The following is a 23,179-nucleotide window of genomic DNA, read 5'->3' as shown; positions in this document are numbered from 1 at the left end:
TCTTTGTAGTAAGTTTTTAAAATGTAGATGTACTCACTGGAACAAATATTTATTAAACACTATGCGCCCTTGATTATGTTAGATGCAGGCACTGACAGAAAAACAACAAGAAGTAGAGGGAGTTCCCAGTTCAGTGGGAGAGACTGATACACATAGCTATCATTGAATACGATCAGTCATATAATGGAATTATAATCTCTATGAACACAGAGAAGACAACAGTAGAGGAATGCTTTCACAATTTATTATTCTCATTTATTCCTTCATTTATTTATTCAATACCTACTCTAAGCCAAGCTCTGTACAAAGGTATTAGTATGAGTATACCATGGTCTAATACTAATACATTTGTACAGAGCTTGGCCTAGAGTAGGTATTCCCCTGGAGAAGGAAATGGCAACTCACTCCAGTATTCTTGCCTGGAGAATCCCATGGACAGAGGAGCCTGGTGGGCTACAGTCCATGGGGTCGCAAAGAGTCGGACACGACTGACTGGCTACACTTAGCATACAATGGTAAACAAAGTAGGTAAGATCTTTCCCCTTATTGAGCATATGATGAGTGATGAGACAAACATGAATAAAATAAAGCACATAAATATATAATTACAAAATGGATTCTGTGTTAGATAAGAAAAAATACAGTGTGTTATTAGGAAAAATAACAGGTTATAAAAAGATCACAGGGAACCTTCCCTGAGGAAATAGTTCAACTGAGATCTAAAGGATAAGATATGTCCCATGAGGTAAGAGTCACCCTGCTTATTTAACTTCTATGCAGAGTACATCATGAGAAATGCTGGGCTGGAAGAAGCACAAGCTGGAATCAAGACTGCCAGGAGAAATCTCAATAACCTAAGATATGCAGATGACACCACCCTTATGGCAGAAAGTGAAGAGGAACTAAAAAGCCTCTTGAGGAAGGTGAAAGAGGAGAGTGAAAAAGTTGGCTTAAAACTCAATATTCAGCAAACTAAGATCATGGCATCTGGTCCCATCACTTCATGGGAAACAGATGGGGAAACAGTGGAAACAGTGTCAGACTTTATTTTTTTGGGCTCCAAAATCACTGCAGATGGTGACTGCAGCCATGAAATTAAAAGAAGCTTACTCTTTGGAAGGAAAGTTATGACCTAGATAGCATATTCAAAAGCAGAGACATTACTTTGCCAACAAAGGTCCATCTAGTCAAGGTTATGGCTTTTCCAGTGGTCATGTATGGATGTTAGAGTTGGACTGTGAAGAAGGCTGAGCGCTGAAGAATTGATGCTTTTGAACTGTGGTGTTGGAGAAGACTCTTGAGAGTCCCTTGGACTGCAAGGAGATCCAACCAGTCCATTCTGAAGGAGATCAGCCCTGGGATTTCTTTGGAAGGAATGATGCTAAAGCTGAAACTCCAGTACTTTGGCCACCTCATGCGAAGAGTTGACTCATTGGAAAAGACTCTGATGCTGGGAGGGATTGGGGGCAGGAGGAGAAGGGGACGACAGAGGATGAGATGGCTGGATGGCATCACTGATTCGATGGATGTGAGTCTGAGTGAACTCCGGGAGTTGGTGATGGACAGGGAGGCCTGGCGTGCTGCGATTCATGGGGTCACAAAGAGTCGGACATGACTGAGCGACTGAACTGAACTGAATCTGATAAACTGAGGAGAAAGAAATGCATAGATAAAGGTTTTTGGTGGGAGAAAGCCTAGATTGCTTGAGGGAGCAGAGTGAGAAGGGAACCATCAGTCAGTGAATTCAGTCACTCAGTCATGTCCAACTCTTTGTGACCCCATGGACTGCAGCATGCCAGGCTTCCCTGTCCATCACCAACTCCCTGAGCCTACTCAAACTCATGTTCAGCACATTGGTGATGCCATCCAACCATCTCATCCTCTGTCGTCCTCTTCTCCTCCTGCCTTCAATCTTTTCCAATGAGTGGGTTCTTTGTATCAGGTGGCCAAAGTACTGGAGTTTCAGCTGCACCACCAGTCCTTCCAATGAACATTCAGGACTTTAGGATTTCCTTCAGGACTGACTGGTTGGATCTCCTTGAGATCCAAGGGACTCTCAACACGACAGTTCAAAAGCATCAATTCTTCGGCACTCAGCTTTCTTTATAGTCCAACTCTCACATCCACACATGCTTAGTGGAAAAACCATAGCTTTGACTAGATGGACCTCTGCTGGTAACCACAGTTGGGAAAAACATCTGGGAGGTGGTCATATACCATATGGTGACAAGGCATGAGCTTTAGGTTGTATTAAGTTCATTATGAAACTGCAGATGATTTTAATAAGGGAAATTATGCAACTAAATTTACAATGCAATGGTAGCAAGAGTGGATGAGGGAAAAGCAGAAAAGAGATTGTTACTGGGATCCAGGGAAGAGAGACGAGTGACTAGAAATAGGATGTTAGCTGTGGAGAGAGAAGTGGAAGGATTCAAGAAATGTTTTGGAGGCACAAGCAACAAAATTTGGTGATGGGCTGGAATAGGGTGGAAATGATTTGTGAACACATCAAACACACCTGCTACATTTCATGCCAAAAGCTCAGCCTCTGCACCAGTACCAAATTGAATCATGAAGACACAAGAGTTTTGGGTAAAGTAGAAAAGAATAGATTTATTGTTTTGCCAAGTAAAGGGGGACGCAGCAGACTCCTGCTCTTGAAAACTATGTGTCCCAGTATGGGAGGGTTTGATGAGGAGTTTTATGGCAGGAGTTCAAGGGTGGGCTTGCTGACAAAATTAGGGTATATGCAGGGCTTGTAACTCTTTTACTCTCATTTAGAGTCTCCTAATCTTGAGGAGCTTCTCTAGTCCCTTTAATCTTGCCTCAGGTGGTTTCTTGGCTACTCCTCTCTTGATTAACAACTGTTCAAACCTGTCATTTGGAACTCAGGGAAGGCCATGGAGGTTACAGCCTTGCCTATAAGAAAGTGAAAGTGAAGTCGCTCAGTTGTGTCCAACTCTTTGCGACCCTGTGGACTGTAGCCCACCAGGCTCTTCCGTCTATGGGATTCTCCAGGCAAGAATACTGGAGTGGGTTGCCATTTCCTTCTCCAAGGGAATCTTCCTGACCCAGGGATCGAACCCTGGCCTCCTGCATTGCAGGCAGATGCTTTAACCTCTGAGCCACCAGGGATGTTCCATGCCTACAAGAAAAGGGGCACAAAAGACTTCTGTGCCCAGGTGCCCCACAGGGTCCTTCTCGGTTTCACATTTTGGGTTTGAGCAATACCCAGGAAAAATGCCATGTGAGCTATGCCTTGAGGACTAAATCAGATTTTAGCTAATGGAAAAGAAAAAGAAAGATACAGAGGTGTGAAGTCTTCTGGCATATTTGGAAATGCACAAATAATATTCTGAAGAGCTAGTAGAATAGAGTATGTGACAGAAATGCAGGGAGATAACATAAGTTACACTTTTGTTTTTGTTTGATTATATTACATTATTGAAAGAGGTCAAAGAGAAGAGTGAAAAAGCTGGCTTAAAACTCCATCAAAAATCTAAGATCATAGAATCCAATCCCATCATGTCATGGCAAACAGAAGGGAAAAAAAGGAGAAGCAGTGACAGACTTTATTTTCTTGGGCTCCAAAATTACTATGGACAGTAACTGCAGCCATGAAATTAAAAGACACTTATTCCTTGGAAGGAAAGCTATGACAAACCTAGACACAGTATTAAGAAGCAGAGACATCACTTTGCTGACAAAGGTCCATACAGTCAAAGCTATGGTTTTTCCAGTAGTCATGCAGAGATGTGAAAGTTGGTTCATAAAGAAGGCTGAGCACCAAAGAATTGTTGCTTTTGAATTGTGGTATTGGAGAAGACTCTTGAGAGTCACTTGGACTGCAAGGAGATCAAGCCAGTCAATCCTACAGGAAATCAACCCTGAATATTGATTGGAAGAACTGTTGAAGAGGAAGCTCCAATAATTTGGCCACTTGATGTGAGGAGTCGACTCAATGTAAAAGACCCTGATGATGGGAAAGATGGACAGCAGGAGGAGAAGAGGGTAACACAGGATGAGATGGTTGGATGGCATCACGGACTTAATGGGAATGAATTTGAGCAAACTACGGGAGACAGTGGAGGACAGAGGAGCCTGGCATGCTCCAGTCCATGGGTTTGCAAAGAGTCAGACATGACTTAGCAACTGAACAAAATAATAATAATTAAATTGTTGAGAATTCAGCTGGATTTTAGGAAGGAGGGATTAGTGACAGGGATTGAAAAATTATCTATCAGATCAGATCAGATCAGTTGCTCAGTTGTGTCTGACTCTTCGCGACCCCATGAATCGCAGCACACCAGGCCTCCCTGTCCATCACCAACTCCCGGAGTTCACTCAGACTCACGTCCATCGAGTCAGTGATGCCATCCAGCCATCTCATCCTCTGTTTTCCCCTTCTCCTCCTGCCCCCAATCCCTCCCAGCGTCAGAGTCTTTTCCAATGAGTCAACTCTTCGCATGAGGTGGCCAAAGTACTGGAGTTTCAGCTTTAGCATTATCTATAGACTATAACTAAAACTTTAGACCAGATGAGACAAGCCATGGAGAGTACAAAATAAGAATCCAATCAATAACTAACTTTCAGGAAGTCTCTGCATTAAAAGGATAGAAAAAAAAAAATGAGAAAGAAGCTTGAAAGGCATGAAATCCATATGGATAATAAGAAGTACAAATGAAATCATAATTAATTATACAATTATAATTATGTATAATAATTTAGAGTATCTACTGTGTACTAAGCACTGCTTTTGGAGAAGGAAATTGCAACCCACTCCAGTGTTCTTGCCTGGAGAATCCCATGGATGGAGAAGCCTGGTAGGCTACAGTCCATGGGGTCGCACAGAGTCGGACACAACTGAAGCGACTTAGCAGCAAGCACTGCTTTAAGGGCTTTATATATATATATATATATGTAAAATCATATATATATATATATATATACACACACACACACACACACACACATATATTAAGTCATTTAATTTTTATTATAATCTTGCGAGGTGGTTGCCATTATTAACTTCATTTGATAAATGTAGAGAATGAGTCACAGACATGTTAAATTTCTTGTCTGGGGTCACCAACCTAGTAAATAGCAAAGCTGGGGTTCAAAGGGTTTGTAACCTTAATCTCTGTGCTTACTGCCTCTTGAGACCCTGAGGTTTATCACTTCTGTCCTCCCCAGACTATGTGAAAAACACTAGCTTGATCAGTTATAAAGTTCTCAGGGATGCTTCTTAGAAATTAATCCAACCTCTAGTTTAGGTGTTAAGCATAGCAATATTCTGTAAGTTAGTTGCCTTAACATGTGTTAATTAATGATCCCATACTCTTCACAACAGAATCTTTTAAATAAACAAATATCTTATAATTTATAAATAGGGAAAAATTAAAGCAGAGATAAACATTGTGAATATAAAGTACTGGTTCTCTTCATTAATGAATGGCATTAAGTCCAACAAATAACCTGAACATGGCAGATCAACTTTAAAAAACTTTAACTTTATAATCATTATAAAAGAATTTCAATGATATATAGACAATAAAATAGGTATCAAAATTTTTCTAATTATAAAAAGGAAAAAAAATAAGCTCATAGAAATGAAGTATTAATTTTTTGCAATTGCTTTCTTATTGGTTAAAGTTTAATAAAAGTAGAAGTACAATGATAAAAACCTTAAAAATAAGACTGATTCTGAACTGGGGACAGTTGTGCCCACCTGTCTCTGCCCAGGGGACATTCGGTAATATCTGGAGACATTTTTGGTTTCTAACAACTGGGGGTGAGCAGTGCTACTGGCATCTAGTTGGTAGAGACCAGGAATGCCTATAAACATCCTACATGCATGGGACAGCTCTCCCACAACAGAATATCCTGGCCCAAAATCTCACAGTGCTAAGTTTGAGAAACCCTACTATAAAAACAGTATCTATACCAATAGTAGTTAAATCAGAAAATTTAAGATGAAGGTCATTACTACAGAATTCAGGATACATTTGAACACAGAAATGAAAAAGATTCTATTCTAAAATTTAGGGGTAAAATCAACTTAATATTGGTCTTAGTGATGTTCAATAAATGTCATATAATTTCTTGCTACCATTATTAGCTCCTTGTTATTTTGCTATTTATAAGACTGATGAGGCTCTTTTTCAAAATCTCTATACTTAGTACTTTGACTCTATTCTTCATACTCGAAATCATTTTTATGGAACATACCAGAAGGGAAACTAACATTTTAAAGAATTTAAAGTGGGAACTGATAAATACTGGCACTTCATTCAGTAACTGCTAAAATGCAAAGAATGGACTAGGCATATTAACTGATGTTTCTTTCTATCCTAATTTCCTCTGTCATCATCTCTGAAGGAAATGGCCCTCTTAACAGACTTTGAGTGTTTAATTTTAAACCAGGGAAAACTTTTATGACTGAGGGATAAACCCACAAAACTGGAGTTCATACTGGAAGCCTTTACACTATGAACTATAATGATACCAGTGGGCATGACCATTTTTAAAAGTGTAAAAAAAATCAATGAGCAGACTGTCATTACAGAAACTCATTCTGTATCAAACATATCACCCAAGAGATTGATATTTCATGCTTATAAAACTTAACATAAAATTAAATTGCAAATATTTTCTCACAATCTACTAAAATTATGGCCTAAGGCAACACAATGCTAACATGAAGCGCTTGTTCAGCTCTAGTGGACATATTTCCCATATGATTTATGTGCAAGAGGCCTCATTTGCCTCTTCATAGATTCAGTAATGAGGTTTCTGTTTCTTACATGAAACCTACAAAGTATAGGAAGCTCTTTAAAATTAAACCCACAAATGTTAACACTGAATTATTAAGAAATAACAATGAAATTAATAAACTGGAGGAGATGTTCTTCTTTTGTATATAACTATGTCATTTCAGACCTCAGCCATTCTTTCATTATCCAAATACACAGAAAACATCTAAATATTCCACAGAGAAAATACATTTTTAATCTTTAGGCACAAAACCAGAAGCACAGATTTCAAGTAAAGTAGACTGATTATTTTTCCCCCTGAAATCTAGAAGGGCCAAAAAAGATAATTTCAGTCATTTCACTCCAAAAACTTAGGGATAATAGAAAAAAAGAGTTGTGGAAATGATTCTACATTTTATCTTTTGGGATGTGAATAACTCAAGAGTTCTTGAGGAAAAGGAAAAGACTGATTTCAATATTATCAACCTGATACATTTTAAAACTTATGTGTTTTTAGCCAGTAAAGCATTTGCTTATTAACATATTTCAGAATACACGTAGAAGGAAATACATGTTAAATGATCTTGAAATAATTATGCATTTGGCTTAATGTTGAAATCTACTTGACAACTTGAAAAATTACCAGACTTTATATCAAAGTATAATAGGCAATTCTTACCTTAAGCATTCAGCATCATTTTGAGGTTTTTCATTGATTTTTATTTTTTCTGCCTCTAGGTATTTAGTAGTACAAATGGCTTCATTTTTTTTATCTTCAAAACCTAAACAATTAAGACAATTCTTATACTCTTTAAAAAATTAAATATAAAGGTTATCTTTCTTCACTCATAAGAACAATGCTCTAAATTTTGGTGTTTCATGTAAAATACATGTACTAATGATTTTTATTTTTCTACTTTAATGTAGCAATTAAAGACACAAAAAAGATCTTAAAATTTGTGAAATTAAAATACCAGATTCAACACTTATCAATTTAGTGCTTTACCTATTCCTTTTTCACATCAACAAAATTCCCTTTTAACATCACCTATATCCCAATGAGTAAATACATTTTGAAAGAATAATGTTAACCTATAATATTATACAGTGGAAGTGAGAAATAGATTTAAGGGCCTAGATCTGATAGATAGAGTGCCTGATGAACTATGGAATGAGGTTGGTGACATTGTACAGGAGACAGGGATCAAGACCATTCCCATGGAAAAGAAATGCAAAAAAGCAAAATGGCTGTCTGGGGAGGCCTTACAAATAGCTGTGAAAAGAAGAGAAGCGAAAAGCAAAGGAGAAAAGGAAAGATATAAGCACCTGAATGCAGAGTTCCAAAGAATAGCAAGAAGAGATAAGAAAGCCTTCTTCAGCGATCAATGCAAAGAAATAGAGGAAAACAACAGAATGGGAAAGACTAGGGATCTCTTCAAGAAAATCAGAGATACCAAAGGAACATTTCATGCAAAGATGAGCACGATAAAGGACAGAAATGGTATGGACCTAACAGAAGCAGAAGATATTAAGAAGAGATGGCAAGAATACATAGAAGAACTGTACAAAAAAGATCTTCATGACCAAGATAATCACGGTGGTGTGATCACGGACCTAGAGCCAGACATCCTGGAATGTGAAGTCAAGTGGGCCTTAAGAAAGCATCACTACAAACAAAGCTAGTGGAGGTGATGGAATTCCAGTGGAGCTATTTCAAATCCTGAAAGATGATGCTGTGAAAGTGCTGCACTCAATATGCCAGCAAATTTAGAAAACTCAGCAGTGGCCACAGGACTGGAAAAGGTCAGTTTTCATTCCAATCCGAAAGAAAGGCAATGCCAAAGAATGCTCAAACTACCGCACAATTGCACTCATCTCACACGCTAGTAAAGTAATGCTCAAAATTCTCCAAGCCAGGCTTCAGCAATATGTGAACCGTGAACTTCCTGATGTTCAAGCTGGTTTCAGAAAAGGCAGAGGAACCAGAGATCAAATTGCCAGCATCTGCTGGATCACGGAAAAAGCAAGAGAGTTCCAGAAAAACATCTATTTCTGCTTTATTGACTATGCCAAAGCCTTTGTGTGGATCACAATAAACTGTGGAAAATTCTGAAAGAGATGGGAATACCAGAACACCTGATCTGCCTATTGAGAAATGTGTATGCAGGTCAGGAAGCAACAGTTAGAACTGGACATGGAACAACAGACTGGTTCCAAATAGGAAAAGGAGTTCGTCAAGGCTGTATATTGTCACCCTGTTTATTTAACTTCTATGCAGAGTACATCATGAGAAACACTGGACTGGAAGAAACACAAGCTGGAATCAAGATTGCCGGGAGAAATCTCAATAACCTCAGATATGCAGATGACACCCCCCATATAGCAGAAAGGGAAGAGGAACTCAAAAGCCTCTTGATGAAAGTGAAAGTGGAGAGTGAAAGAGTTGGCTTAAAGCTCAACATTCAGAAAACGAAGACCATGGCATCCGGTCCCACCACTTCATGGGAAATAGATGGGGAAACAGTGGAAACAGTGTCAGACTTTATTTTTCTGGGCTCCAAAATCACTGCAGATGGTGACTGCAGCCATGAAATTAAAAGACGCTTACTCCTTGGAAGGAAAGTTATGACCAACCTAGATAGCATATTCAAAAGCAGAGACATTACTTTGCCAACAAAGGTCCGTCTAGTCAAGGCTATGGCTTTTCCTGTGGTCATGTATGGATGTTAGAGTTGGACTGTGAAGAAGGCTGAGCGCGGAAGAATTGATGCTTTTGAACTGTGGTGTTGGAGAAGACTCTTGAGAGTCCCTTGGACTGCAAGGAGATCCAACCAGTCCATTCTGAAGGAGATCAGCCCTGGGATTTCTTTGGAAGGAATGATGCTGAAGCTGAAACTCCAGTACTTTGGCCACCTCATGCGAAGAGTTGACTCATTGGAAAAGACTCTGATGCTGGGAGGGATTGGGGGCAGGAGGAGAAGGGGACGACAGAGGATGAGATGGCTGGATGGCATCACTGACTCGATGGATGTGAGTCTGAGTGAACTCCAGGAGTTGGTGATGGACAGGGAGGCCTGGCGTGCTGCAATTCATGGGGTCACAAGGAGTCGCGCACGACTGAGCGACTGATCTGATCTGATAATAGAGAAGACTCTTGTGAGCCCCTTGGACTGCAAGATCAAACCAGTCAATCCTAAATGAAATCAACCCTGAATATTCACTGGAATGACTGATGCTGAAGATGAAACTTCAATACTTTGGCCACCTGATAGGAACTGACTCATTGGAAAAGACCCTGATGCTGGGAAAGACTGAAGGCAAAAGGAGAAGGGGGCAGCAGAGGATGAGATAGATAGATAGCATCACTGGCTCAATGAACATGAATTGAGCGGAAGGATAGGAGGGCCTAGTGTGCTACAGTCCATGGGGTCACAAAGAGTCGGACACAACAACTTAGCAACTGAACAACAAATGATAGATATATAACTATATTCATCAGCAAAGTAACTCATATATGTAATACCTTTAAGCTTTCTCTGCAAAGTAAATAATTCTTGTATTAATTCACTCTTTTGTCTTTGAAGTTCATTTAACAGGTCACTATCATGTTCCATTGACTTCATTTCTAGAAATAAATACGCAAAAAAAAAAACAAAAAAACATATTAACTATTTTTGGCTCTGCCTAATGTCTGTCAAGAATGATTAACTTTTTCTTGTGTAGTAAAAATGTAAGCAATGTATGGTCAATATACTTTTGGAAGTACTGCTTAACAATATTAGATCTTCCAATCCATCAGCTTGGGATGACTTTCCATTTATTTAGGTCCCTGGTGGCTCAGACGGTAAAGCGTCTGTCTACAATGTGAAAGACTTGGGTTCGATCCCTGGGTTGGGAAGGTTCCCTGGAGGAGGAAATGGCAACCCACTCCAGTACTCTTGCCTTGAAAATCCCACAGACAGAGGAGCTTGGTGCAAGCTACTATCCATGGGGTCACAAAGAGTCCGGCATGACTGAGTGACTTCACTTTACTTCTAATTTCTTTCAACAATGTTTTTTGTAGTTTTTGTATACAAGTCTTAAACTTTGGTTAAACGTGTTTTACTCTTTTTTGATTTCAAATTGAATGTTAATTTACAAATTGTCCATTTGGCTTGTGTATATTGATCTAACAACCTGCCACCTTGCTGAACTTGTTTATTAGCTCAAATAGTTTTCCTATGGATTCCTTAGGATTTCTATACACAAGATCATGCAATGTTCAAATAGAGATAGTTTTACTACTTCATTTCCAATCTAGATGTCTTGTATTTCTTTTTCTTGCCTGATTGCCCAGGCTAAAATCTCTAGTAAAATGCTGGATACAAGTACTAGGAATAGATGAATATCTTCATCTTTTCCTGATTTTAGATGAGAAATTCTCATTCTTTCATCAGAAATAACATTCACCATGGTTTTTCAAAGATACTCTTCATCAGGTTGAGAATGGTCCCTTTTATGTCTAGGTTATTGACTGTGTTTATCATGAAAGGGTATTGGATCTTGCCAAATGATTTTTTGAATTTATTATTATTTTATATCTTTTATTTATCTGTATTATATTCATGGTCTTGAATATTTTTATAATATCAATTTTAAAAGTCTTTCTCTGTGATTTCTGGAGATGTTTCTGTTGACCTAATTTCTTTTTTGGTATGAGATACAATTTCTTTTTCACAGATATAGTGATTTTTGGTTGGATACTAGACATTTTGTTTACTATTTTGTTGATGTTTGAATTTTGCTCTCTTCCCCTCAAGCATGTTGATACCTGCTATTTAGCATGCAGTTAGGTAACATAATTAGGTTCAAACCGTGCTTTTAAGATTTAGTGTGTGTCCAGAGTAAGAAATGGCAACCCACTCCAGTGTTCTTGCCTGGAGAATCCCAGGGATGGGAAGCCTGGTGGGCTGCCGTCTATGGGTCGCACAGAGTCAGACACGACTGAAGCGACTTAGCAGCAACTTAGCAGCAGAGTAGCCTTAGGTCGAAGGCTAATTGAATCCTACTATTAAGGCAGGATTCTTCTGTTTAATGAGCTCTTTCTATTCTGAAAGGATGGAACATGAATGTCTCCCAGTCCTGGGTCAGCTCACAGAACTGTTGACCTTATGATTCCCCAGCAGTTTTTCTTTATTCAGTCTAGAGGATTTTCCCCTAGGTATGCAAAGAATAATATATAGCCAAAGACTCAAAGCAACCTCTATGTAGATTTCTGGAGGTTTTGTCTGTGCAGTTCTTTCCTCTCAGTACGTTGTCCTGAAAATTTCAGCTAACTCAGCCTCCCTGAACTCCAGTCTTTGTATCGTATCCTCGACTCAATCAGGCCACTATGTTTTAAGTTCCCTCTCTCACTCCTGTTGTCAAAACACTGCAACCAGGTAAAAGCCTAGGTAATCATGCCTCATGTGTTTGCCTTCTCTTAGGAATCGTAGCCTTGGACAGTCTCTTGTCCTTAATATCTAAAAACAGTTTTTAATGCATTTCTTCTAGTTCTAGTTTTTTGTATTGTGCTCCTTCCTGATCATAATGTATATATGTAAGAACTTCCCAGATGTATGCCTATAAGATGTATGCTTATATGTATGCCTTAAGAACCTCTGTCCTATACTCTCTACACAAAGCAACTTATCTCTGAGAGCCTCATTTCTTTCACCTATGAAATTAAGCTAATTAAAAAGTATAATCCTTATATTTTAAGGGTTTAATTATGATCCAGGTAGCATTTTATGTAATTAAATATTATTTCATGAGTACTTACAACAATCTTGTTAAGGTCATTATCATTATCCTCCATCTTCATAGATGAAGAAACTGAAGCAAATAAAACTTAAGCATCTTGTCTCAAATCACATATTACTCTCTGCTGGTTCTCTTGCCCTCTTTGACATCTCTGTCTCATTATTCTCTTTGTTTCCTTAAATGCTATGCTTTTCCATTTTCTGCCTTTGGTCTTTGCTACCCCTCTATGTTCCCTCTACATGTTCCCTTTGAATTATGTTAGCAACTTCTCTGGAATCCCACACCTAATGTTCTAGCTTGATCTCTTGTATCAGTTTCACAACCAATTTCAACCTGCTACTTGGGCACTTCTACCTGTTTATCCCATAGACATCTCCAACTAAAAACACTGAAACAAAACTTAATTTTTTTGTCCAGAAAAGGCTCTAGTTCACCTCCATTTCTGCTCTTCCTCCTGGTACCATATCTACCCAATCTCTGAAGTGTGAAAACTGTGGTTCATGCTTGACTTTCTTTATATCTGTTTAGTCAGTGATACATTGGTCATTCTTCCTAAAAATCTCTTTGTCTTCTCCTCTCTTTGGTAACTTCTATTTTTTTCTTTAATAATTTTATTTATTTATTGCTGTACTGGGTCTTCATTGTTGTGCAGGGTTTTCTCTAGTTACAGTGAGCAGGTGCTACCCTTAGTTGCTGTGGGCAGGTTTCTCATTGTGGTGGCTTCTCTTTCTGCACAGTACAAGCTCTAGGTCATGTGAGCTTCAGTAGTTGAGGCACATGGACTCAACAGTTGCAGAACAAGGGCTTAGGTTCTCTGCTGCATATGGGATTTTCCCTGGCCAGCAATCAAACCCGTGTCTCTCGCATTGACAGGTGGATTCTTCACCACTAGCCTCTCTGATAATTTCTTTAGTTCAAGATCTTATTACAGACTGCAATTGCCTGCATACTAGTGTTGCTGAAATTGAATTCTCCCTACCCCACTGTGTAACAGTGTTTCCTAAACTGTTTTGATGGTAGAATAAAGATCACAGCAACAATATCACCTATATAGTTTCTACCACAATGTACTATAAATATCTGCCTGTGTATTTCATCCCCCCACATTTTAGTTTTATACCTCCAGGACCTAAAAGGGTGCCTAATATATAACAGATAGTAAACAGAATTTGGTCATTAAATAAATGACCAATGATCATGTCACACCTACTTCTAAAGAGCTTGAGACAGCTCACAGTAAAAGAGACATACAATTAAGATAAAAGTAAAAAAAGAGCAATGCAATAACCCAATTTACTTATAAAAATGTAAAATTTCTGGAAAATTCATTAATTCAAAATAAGTTATCTTCATTAATGCCAGATAAATGAGGTGGTACTATGTTTTCATACCCATTTTAAGAATGTTCGCCTGGTTTTCTAAGTCAGATATTTGAATCTTGACATTTTCTTTCATCAAAAGCTCTCGTTTCTTTGTTAATTCATATTCATTATTGAAGTCTGTAATTTCCTTAATAAATTTTTCTTCCTCCTCTGTAACTCTTCTCTTTGTAGCCTCCTGAAAAATGGAAACACAGGACCAAATATAGGTGTTAATTGCAACAATATTCTTCTTTACTGATTAAAATTCAATCATTTGGAAATACTGAGAACAAAACAGAAAATTATATTCCTGGTACTAAAATGCTATATTCCTCCAGCAATATTAATTTAAAAACTTAGGTTATTACATGATAACAACCAACTATTTTCATGTGAAAGATTTATCCTTAATATTTTAGGAGAATTATTGAGGTAGAAATTTTACCACCAATCATTATGTATGTGTCTGTTTGTGTATTAAACTCACAGGCATATATGCCATTTTGTCATTGCAAAATTGGTGGTAAAATAACTAAATGATCAAAGTTGAAAATCTATACTCAAAGGAATTACATTGCAACTGGATGGTAAAAGAATTAAATGACCAAAGTTGAACATGCAGATCTACACTCAAAGGAATTACTGTCCTTTGAGTGTAAATTCCAAGAAAATCTTTTAAAATGTAGACAAGGTAAAATTACATGGTCATTTCACATACAGTTCTAAATAACAGTTTAAATTTCATAAAATTTCAACATGAAGTAGAAAGAAATAAGAATTTCCAGAAACTTTAAACAATGCTAGAACCTAAACTTTTTGACAATGGTAGAACCTAAACATTACTGTGTTTTCCAATTTTTTTCCAAGAAACATAACTAAGAGCTACAGCTGGAAACTTGCCATGCCATTCATAACCATTTGGTGGTTGATTCTGACTCTGGATATATATTTTTAACAGTTTAAAATGTATTTTTTCAAAAAGTCAATTAGTTATAGATTATATTCCTAAGCTGTTCTTGTCATTTAAAGCTACTGAGTCTGTTTGCTGTGATTTATGATTTAAAAAAATAAACAAAATCTATCTTTGCACCCACATCCACAAGTTTGAACCTCTGTGCCTTTCAAAAGCATTAAAACCAAGATCTTGAAGCCTGAGCAATTCAACTCAGTTTCAATGTTTATTTTATGCTTATTACAATAGCAAATAATTTCTATAGTGCATCCTGACAATTTAATTCTTTCAAACTATATTACTCTACCAATTGGTTTAAAATAGCACTTAATAATTTTCCATATCTCAACAGGACTACCTGCCAATATGCATATGGATGGTTTTTCTAAACATATATCTAAAGCATATTTTTATACAAATTTTTGATACAATTAGTAAAATAAACTTTCCAAGTGGCTGGAAACGTACAAAGGTTTGGAGAAGCATATTCCTTTGGTTTGTAATTTCATCGCACTGTCTTTCTAAGGCATTTTCATGCGTTTTCAAAAGCTGTAAGAGGAAGGCTTTTTCAGAAAACTGCTGAACCTTTAAAGCAAAAAAAAAAAAAAAAGGAATCAGAATTAAACAATTAGACATTTCAGGGTATCTTAGTTAATAGAATAGATCTGTATAGTATAAAAATTCTTGTATCAACCTTTAAAATGCAAAATAAAATTCACATTAAATATCTTACTTTATATGTTCTATCTTAAATTACTTTATAAGTGCTTTATAATTTTTATAATCTCTTCCTCTAATAAAACTATAGGCACATCAAGGGCAGAGAATGCATTTGCTTTTTCCTGATATCTAGTACATTTGGTGGGAGAAGGCAATGGCACCCACTCCAGTACTGTTGCCCGGAAAATCCCATGGATGGAGGAGCCTGGTAGGCTGCAGTCCACGGGGTCCGCTAAGAGTCAGACATGACTGAGCGACTTCACTTTCACTTTCCACTTTCATGCATTGGAGAAGGAAATGGCAACCCATTCCAGTGTTCTTGCCTGGAGAATCCCATGGACAGAGAAGCCTGGTGGGCTGCAGTCCATGGGGTCACACAGAGTCAGACACGACTGAAGCGATTTAGCAGCAGCAGCAGTACATTTGGTAGCTTAGGTACTAAAGCTTTTTGATGACACACATTGAAATTCGCTTCAAGACAGCTTGTTTTAAAGAACAAGTTTTTAGTCTTATTACTAGAAAATATGATGGAGAAATCATGTATACAATATGACTAATAAAATAATGAGATCAAATCTACAAACCACAGGCAAAAATCCACTCCCATGACCATAGTTATACCCAATAAAACACAAATCTGTTAAAGTTCTCAAATGGGTTTTGAGAACTCATTTTTTGTTTCAGTACCTCATTTGGTTCTAACTAGCAAAAGATACAATAAACATTAATATTAGATTGGTAACTGTTATTTCATTTGGGCTATAAAGAATAGCATCTCTTGAGACCATGAATATTGAAATGAAAGTCAGGAAGCTTTAATATATAAAAGCTAAAAATGATGCCAGACTGGAAACTATCCTTCCACTACATTCAGTACTGGCCCTCATAAGAAAGCATCACTTCAAGTTTGGGGCTGTTCCCATCTCCAAAGAGAAAAGAAAAAGGAAATAAATCTGAACTTAAATTGCAAAAGCAAGATTTATGTTAGCTATAAGAGCTTCTTCAAGGTGAGAGACAGGTTGTGAAATCTCTGTCCCAGAAGATATTGAATAGTAGAGAGCTTAGGAATAGTCTGGTCCAGACCCAAAGGGCTGGCCTAAAAGACATTTTTTAAATGATATAGCTAAAAAGCCCTACAAATACTGGCATTAAAAATAAGCAGCTGAAATAAAACATAAAATATGATCTTACATTTATATAATATCATAGCACATCTGCCCATACCTTCAGCACTTAGTGCTGATGTCATCAACTCTATCATCAATAAAGAAAGATTAGAAAGGTGCAACTTACATGACCAAAGGGATTCAGAAAATACTTTCAGAATTGGGGGAGGGGAGAATGGGGCAGTGTTTTACTGTCTGAGAAGACATAAATTAGAAAACGTATGTCTGATCTATAAAATCATATACAAACTGGTAACAATGGTGAGCAAAGCTATGATCATGAATTCTATCACATTTATTTCAAATAAGAATACTTCTAAGCTATCTAATATATATTATATAAATGAGAGTAAAATGAGTTCCAAAGATGTTAATACCTTAACAAAAGTTATATAATTAATTAGGGGAAAACCCAGGACTAATATTCAGTTCTTCTGACTTTATTGCTTCTAAACCATTATCCTATTATGGAAATACTAGAACTATTTCACAGTAATATAAAGATACTTTTGGAACTAAAACAGGACTTCAGTCTCTGACAACAGTATAAGTTCAAAGTATACAGGATAAGAGACAGAAAAATTACCAAATACTAGGTCTATCAGAACTCATTGAGAAAAGGTTGCTTGCAGTATACTCCTAACTCTCAGAGTTGCAATTATGAACAAGAACCATCAATGCCAACAAAAATGCTTTGAGACCAAACATCAGGCTGGATAAATTTTGGTTTAATCCAATTAGGTATTTTATGTAACATGCCTTTCAGAATCAAAATTCCTAAATTCTGATTCTGCTTCTACCACTATCTGTAGTCAAACCTGCAATGAAAACCAAAAATGGAGAAAATATTATTTAGTAAACTAAGGAAGTTTAAAATAAGACAAATTCATTACTCAGATTCAGAAAAGCCGTATGTTAAGGGCTCAGAAGGTAAGCTGTGCTACCACAGCCATCACTAAGACCTGAAATTATCACTGAACTCATGTCTTCTTTCTTCAAAGGGAAAATAATAATTCAAGACAGATATTAGACATACTGTCATTTAATTGGAATGTTTCACCATAACCTGAAAAAAATGAAATCTAAATCCACCAAATGAAAATTAGACAACTTTTTAAAAGATCTGTAAGAAAGGTATAGCTGAAAATTTTCTCTTCCCTAAAATTCTATGTAAATTATCCACTTTGAGGTCTTTTTACTTCTTTGCTTTAACTCATTATTGGTGTACTCTTCATTCTTACTTTCTGTTTTACACTCTATCTTCTCATACATTTTCCTCTTTTAATCAAGACCTAAAAAGTCCCAGAGAATCAATTACTACAGAAAGATTACAGTAACATTAATTTTTAAATTTACTTAGGATCTGTGATGAAAACATTTAATGCATAATAGAATTGGCAAGTAGGGAAAAGAGAGCAATAGAAGAAAGAAGCAGGACTTTGGAAAAGCTCAAGTTAGGAAGGTTAAGAAAGAACAGAGGCCTATGATATGTTGACTCACAAGCTGAGGACGGCAATAAGTTATGGCTGTGGGAACTACATAGGGTCTAATATTATCAGGCCTTCTATTTTATTGTAACTAAGGGGTCAAACGCTTTAGGATCCATCCAGTTCCATCTACCAAGTATAAGTTATTAATTTTACTACTAAAAAAGCTTTTCAAGACCACCTATTTGTGGAATGTGTTTCTCGCTATTCCTTTTGTTCTTTCTGTTATCACAACTAATTTCTTAAATTATTTTTCACATTCTGACTTTTTAAAACCATATCTACTACTGTATAAATATTCCAAATATAACCCTGAAGATACTGATAGGGTCACAAGATAAGGTCATTTCACAGAATAAATCATCATTAGAGATTTCTCTCATCTTTCTTTTTTTGCAAAAGTATGGGTAGGAATCAGAATTGTAAAGATACTAAAAGAGATTCAAAATTGTAATTTAAAAAGATATTTTTGAACTTATCTCTGAGTCAGGTTTGAATTGAGGCACTATCTTACACTCATAGTAGCCTGGACATCCATGATAAAAGCAAAGAAACAAACAAACAAAAAGACCTACTTACAAAAAGAAACTACTGGCTATATCTGCTAAATTACCCAGGGATCTCAAGGGGCTACAAACAATAAAAAGAAACGGGTGGAAGGTTCAGATTTCTCTTTCTCATCTTGTTCCTTCCTCTGACTACAAACGAAATGAAAATATCTGTGTGCAGCTGTAAAATTATATTCTAGAATCAAACAGCCAAGCTTTGTCAGAAAATATTGCTGTTTTGAAAATTTTTAATTTATAACAGTGTTAATACTCTGCTTAATTTTACCTTTTTCAGCAATAAAGATTTTGCTTGTTTCTTCCCCTGTCTTATTTCTCCTGGGATGTTTGAGCTGTCAATAGAGCTTGTAGCTTTCCCTGTGAGTGGACTTATCTAGTCAACTAGGTCAGTTTTCAGCATGGGCATTATTTGGGACTCTTCACTACTCTTGCCACTGGGACACCCTTAGGTATTTTTCCACCAAAATAACTTGAAAATTGAGAATGACTGAGGATGTGAAATTAGTGTTTGGGTTCCAGTAAATAAAGAATTTTGAGTAATGCTCAAAATTCTCCAAGTCAGGCTTCAACAATACGTGAACCGTGAACTTTCAGATGTTCAAGCTGGTCTTAGAAAAGGCAGAGGAACCAGAGATCAAATTGCCAACATCCCCTGGATCATGGAAAAAGCAAGAGAGTTCCAGAAAAACATCTAGTTCTGCTTTATTGACTATGCCAAAGCCTTTGACTGTGTGGATCACAACAAACTGCGGAAAATTCTGAAAGAGATGGGAATACCAGACCACCTGACCTGCTTCTTGAGAAATCTGTATTCAGGTCAGGAAGCAACAGTTAGAACTGGTCATGGAACAACAGACTGGTTCCAAATAGGAAAAGGAGTACGTCAAGGCTGTATATTGTCACCCTGCTTATTTAACTTACGTGCAGAGTACATCATGAGAAACGCTGAGCTGGAGGAAGCAAGAGCTGGAATCAAGATTGTCAGGAGAAATATCAATAACCTCAGATATGCAGATAACACCATCCTTATGGCAGAAAGTGAAGAAGAACTAAAGAGCCTCTTGATGAAAGTGAAAGAAGAAAGTGGAAAAAGTTGGCTTAAAGCTCAACATTCAGAAAACTAAGATCATGGCATCCAGTCCCATCACTTCGTGGCAAATAAATGGGGAAACAGTGGAAACAGTGTCAGACTTTATTTTCTGGGGCTCCAAAATCACTGCAGATGGTGATTGCAGCCATGAAATTAAAAGACACTTACTCCTTGGAAAGTTATGACCAACCTAGATAGCATATTCAAAAGCAGAGACATTACTTTGCCAACAAAGGTCCATCTAGTCAAGGCTATGGTTTTTCCAGTGGTCATGTATGGATGTGAAAGTTGGACTGTGAAGAAAGCTGAGCACCGAAGAATTGATGCTTATTACCTTGGACTGCAAGGAGATCCAACCAGTCCCTTCTAAAGGAGATCAGTCCTGGGTGTTCTTTGGAAGGATTGATGCTAAAGCTGAAACTCCAATACTTTGGCCACCTCATGCGAAGAGTTGATTCATTGGAAAAAACTCTGATGCTGGGAGGGATTGGGGGCAGGAGGAGAAGGGGACGACAGAGGATGAGATGGCTGGATGGCATCACGAACTCGATGGACATGAGTTTGGGTGAACTCCAGGAGTTGGTGATGGACAGGGAGGCCTGGCATGCTGCAGTTCATGGGGTCGCAAAGAGTGGGACACACTGAGCAACTGAACTGAACTGATTCCGTCTATAATCTTATCTTCTACCAGTCTCTTCTTCAATCACTCCTCTCTAGCCACACTGGTCTCCTTGTTATTCCCCAAACATCCAGCCACACTCTCTCCTCAAGGCCTTTGAACTGGCTATTCTCTGCAGAAATCTCTTTCTCCAGATTCCTCATGGTTCATTCCTTCATCTCAGTCAAGTCGTGGCTCATCTCTCCTCTTTTCACTAAAGATTATAAGGATGCCTGATAAGACCACTGCTATGCAGGTCTGTTCTGCAAGAGATATGATGATTCAAAAACCTGGCACACAGTTCTCTCTCTTTTTCATTTCTTTGAGCAAATATGATTATTGTATACTTAGTAAATCCAAGACACTGTTAGAAATAATAAAGAGTTCAGTAAAAAGGCTAGTAACAAAATAAATACCAAAAACTAGTATTTTTTTCTATTTACCAACAAGTAGGAAAAAAAAGGAAAATATCCCATTTATAACAGCAAAAACAAAATAAATAAAACCACACGTAAACTTAACAAGAAGTATCTGAGACCTATGTGAAAAAGCCTATACTGAGGAACATAAAAGAAAGTATAAATAAATAGAAAGATACACTGTATTCATGAATGTGAAAATTCATAGTTGTAAACATATCAGTTCTCCCCATATAAACTGAGTATAATCTTAATTAAAACTGCAATACATTTGTTGGATCTTGATAAAATGATCTCAAATTCATTTTGGAAAACAAACAAACAAAGAGAATCAGGAAAATTCTAAAAAAGAAATTGTTCTTTCAGAGCATCAAAGATATTGTAAAGCTAATATAAGTTAAGTGAATGTGATACTGGTGAAAAAACAAATAGGTTAACAGAATTATACAGAATATATTAGAATAGACACAAATATACAGTTTCACACAAAAACACAAGCTGGTATATATATAACATATATATATATAAAAAACTACATCATAAAGATGGTGTTTCCAGTCAATGAGAAACATGTGACATTTACCCAGGAGAAAAATAGGCAATCATTTTTATTTATGAGTAAGAAAAAAACTTGTAAAAGTACTGGAAAAAGACATTGGTTAAACAATGAATTTCAGAAACAAACAAAAGACTTAAAATTTCTAGTAACACAAAGATTCTAAAATTTGATTAAAAAAGTTACAAATAATAAAATTTGCAACAAATGACAAAGAAAGAGTTAATATCTATTGCATATAAAAAGCTAGAATTCAGTGAGAAAAAGACAAGAAAAAGATATTATTAGGCAATACATAAGGTAACTATGAACAATCCTCACGAATGAAAATATAAGTTACCTAAAAAGTTCAAATTAAAACCATAAAAGCCATCACTGTTGATACATTTGTAAAGAAAATCAATTATTTCTCTTGTATAAATAGTGAAATTGTGGAAATGCAATCTGGAACTTTTCTGAGGACAATTTGGAAATTATCAAAAGCCTTAAGAATACAGTTGACCCTCCCTTGGACAACACAAGGGTTGGGGGACTGGTCCTTGGTACAGTAAAAAATCTATGTATAATTTATAGTTAGATGTCCATAACCACAGTTCTAATCCTCACATTCAATCAATCAGATCATGCAGTATTGCAGGATTTATTTAAAAGAAATCTTCATGTAAGCGTACCCATGCAGTTCAAGCCTATGTTGTTCAAGGATCAACTGTATCTACCAATTTGATTTCTAGGACTTTACCCCAAAAAAATAAGTATACAAGGATGTATGTATAAAAGTATCATCACAGTGATATTAATAATCACATTATAAATAGAAAATCAGTTACATAAAATATATCATAGCCATTTAATGGGAAACTATGCTACCATTAAAAATTGTTTACTTAGATATATATTTACTGATACATCCAAGGTATAGTAAATGGAGAAAAAGGCAAAGAAGAAAGGGAACGATATACCAATTGCATGCAGAGTTTCAGAGGACAGCAAGGAGAGATAAGAAAGCCTTCTTAAGTGGAAAATGCAAAAAAAAAAAAAAAAAAAAAAAAAAGAGGAAAACAATAGAATGAGAAAGACTAGCAAGCTCTTCAAGAAAATAAGAGATACCAAGGGAATACTTCATGGAAAGATAGGCACAATAAAGGACAGAAATGATAAGGACCTAACAGAAGCAGAAGAGATTAAGAAGAGGTGGCAAGAATACACAGAAGAATTGTACAAAAAAGATCTTAATGACCCAGAAAACCATGATGGTGTGATCACTTACCTAGAGACAGACATCTTGGAGTCCAAAATCACATGGGCCTTAGGAAGCATTGTTATGAACAAAGCTAGAGGAGGTGATGGAATTCCAACAGACCTATTTCAAATCTGAAAAGATGATGCTGTTTAAATGCTGTACTCAATATGCCAGCAAATTTGGAAAACTCAGCAGTGGCCACAGGACTGGAAAAGGTCAGTTTTCATTCCAGTTCCAAAGAAAGGCAATGCCAAAGAATGTTCAAACCAGCACACAACTGTGCTCATTTCACATGCTATCGAGGTAATGCTCAAAATTCTTCAAGCTAGGCTTCAATAGTACCTGAACTGATAACTTCCAGATGTATAAACTGGACTTAGAAAAGGCAGAGGAACCAGAGATCAAATTGCCAACATCCACTGGGTCATAGA

The 23,179-nt window shown here is 36.8% G+C and overlaps 1 protein-coding gene across 7 annotated transcripts in view; it reads right to left on the bottom strand.

Moving 5' to 3' along the window:
* The window catches only part of CCDC172 (coiled-coil domain containing 172), a 61,923-nt gene that overhangs the window by 15,060 nt on the left and 23,684 nt on the right, over window positions 1-23,179 (bottom strand). For 6 of the 7 annotated variants that reach the window (XM_055560547.1, XM_055560548.1, XM_055560549.1 and 3 more), the window contains exons 4-7: window positions 15,315-15,431; window positions 13,925-14,090; window positions 10,276-10,377; window positions 7,432-7,534 (exon numbers count right to left, since the gene is read on the bottom strand). In XM_055560547.1, coding sequence (XP_055416522.1) covers window positions 7,432-7,534; window positions 10,276-10,377; window positions 13,925-14,090; window positions 15,315-15,431 — 488 coding nt within the window. Of the gene's footprint in view, window positions 1-7,043; window positions 7,078-7,431; window positions 7,535-10,275; window positions 10,378-13,924; window positions 14,091-15,314; window positions 15,432-23,179 lie in introns of those variants that run through there. The other variant, XM_055560554.1, reaches the window with a different exon arrangement.

Source organism: Bubalus kerabau, chromosome 22 (genome assembly GCF_029407905.1).
Source record: "Bubalus kerabau isolate K-KA32 ecotype Philippines breed swamp buffalo chromosome 22, PCC_UOA_SB_1v2, whole genome shotgun sequence".
Classification (NCBI taxonomy): domain Eukaryota; kingdom Metazoa; phylum Chordata; class Mammalia; order Artiodactyla; family Bovidae; genus Bubalus; species Bubalus kerabau.
The sequence above is the reverse complement of the archived record's forward strand: the minus strand, read 5'-3'. Positions and strand labels throughout refer to the sequence as shown.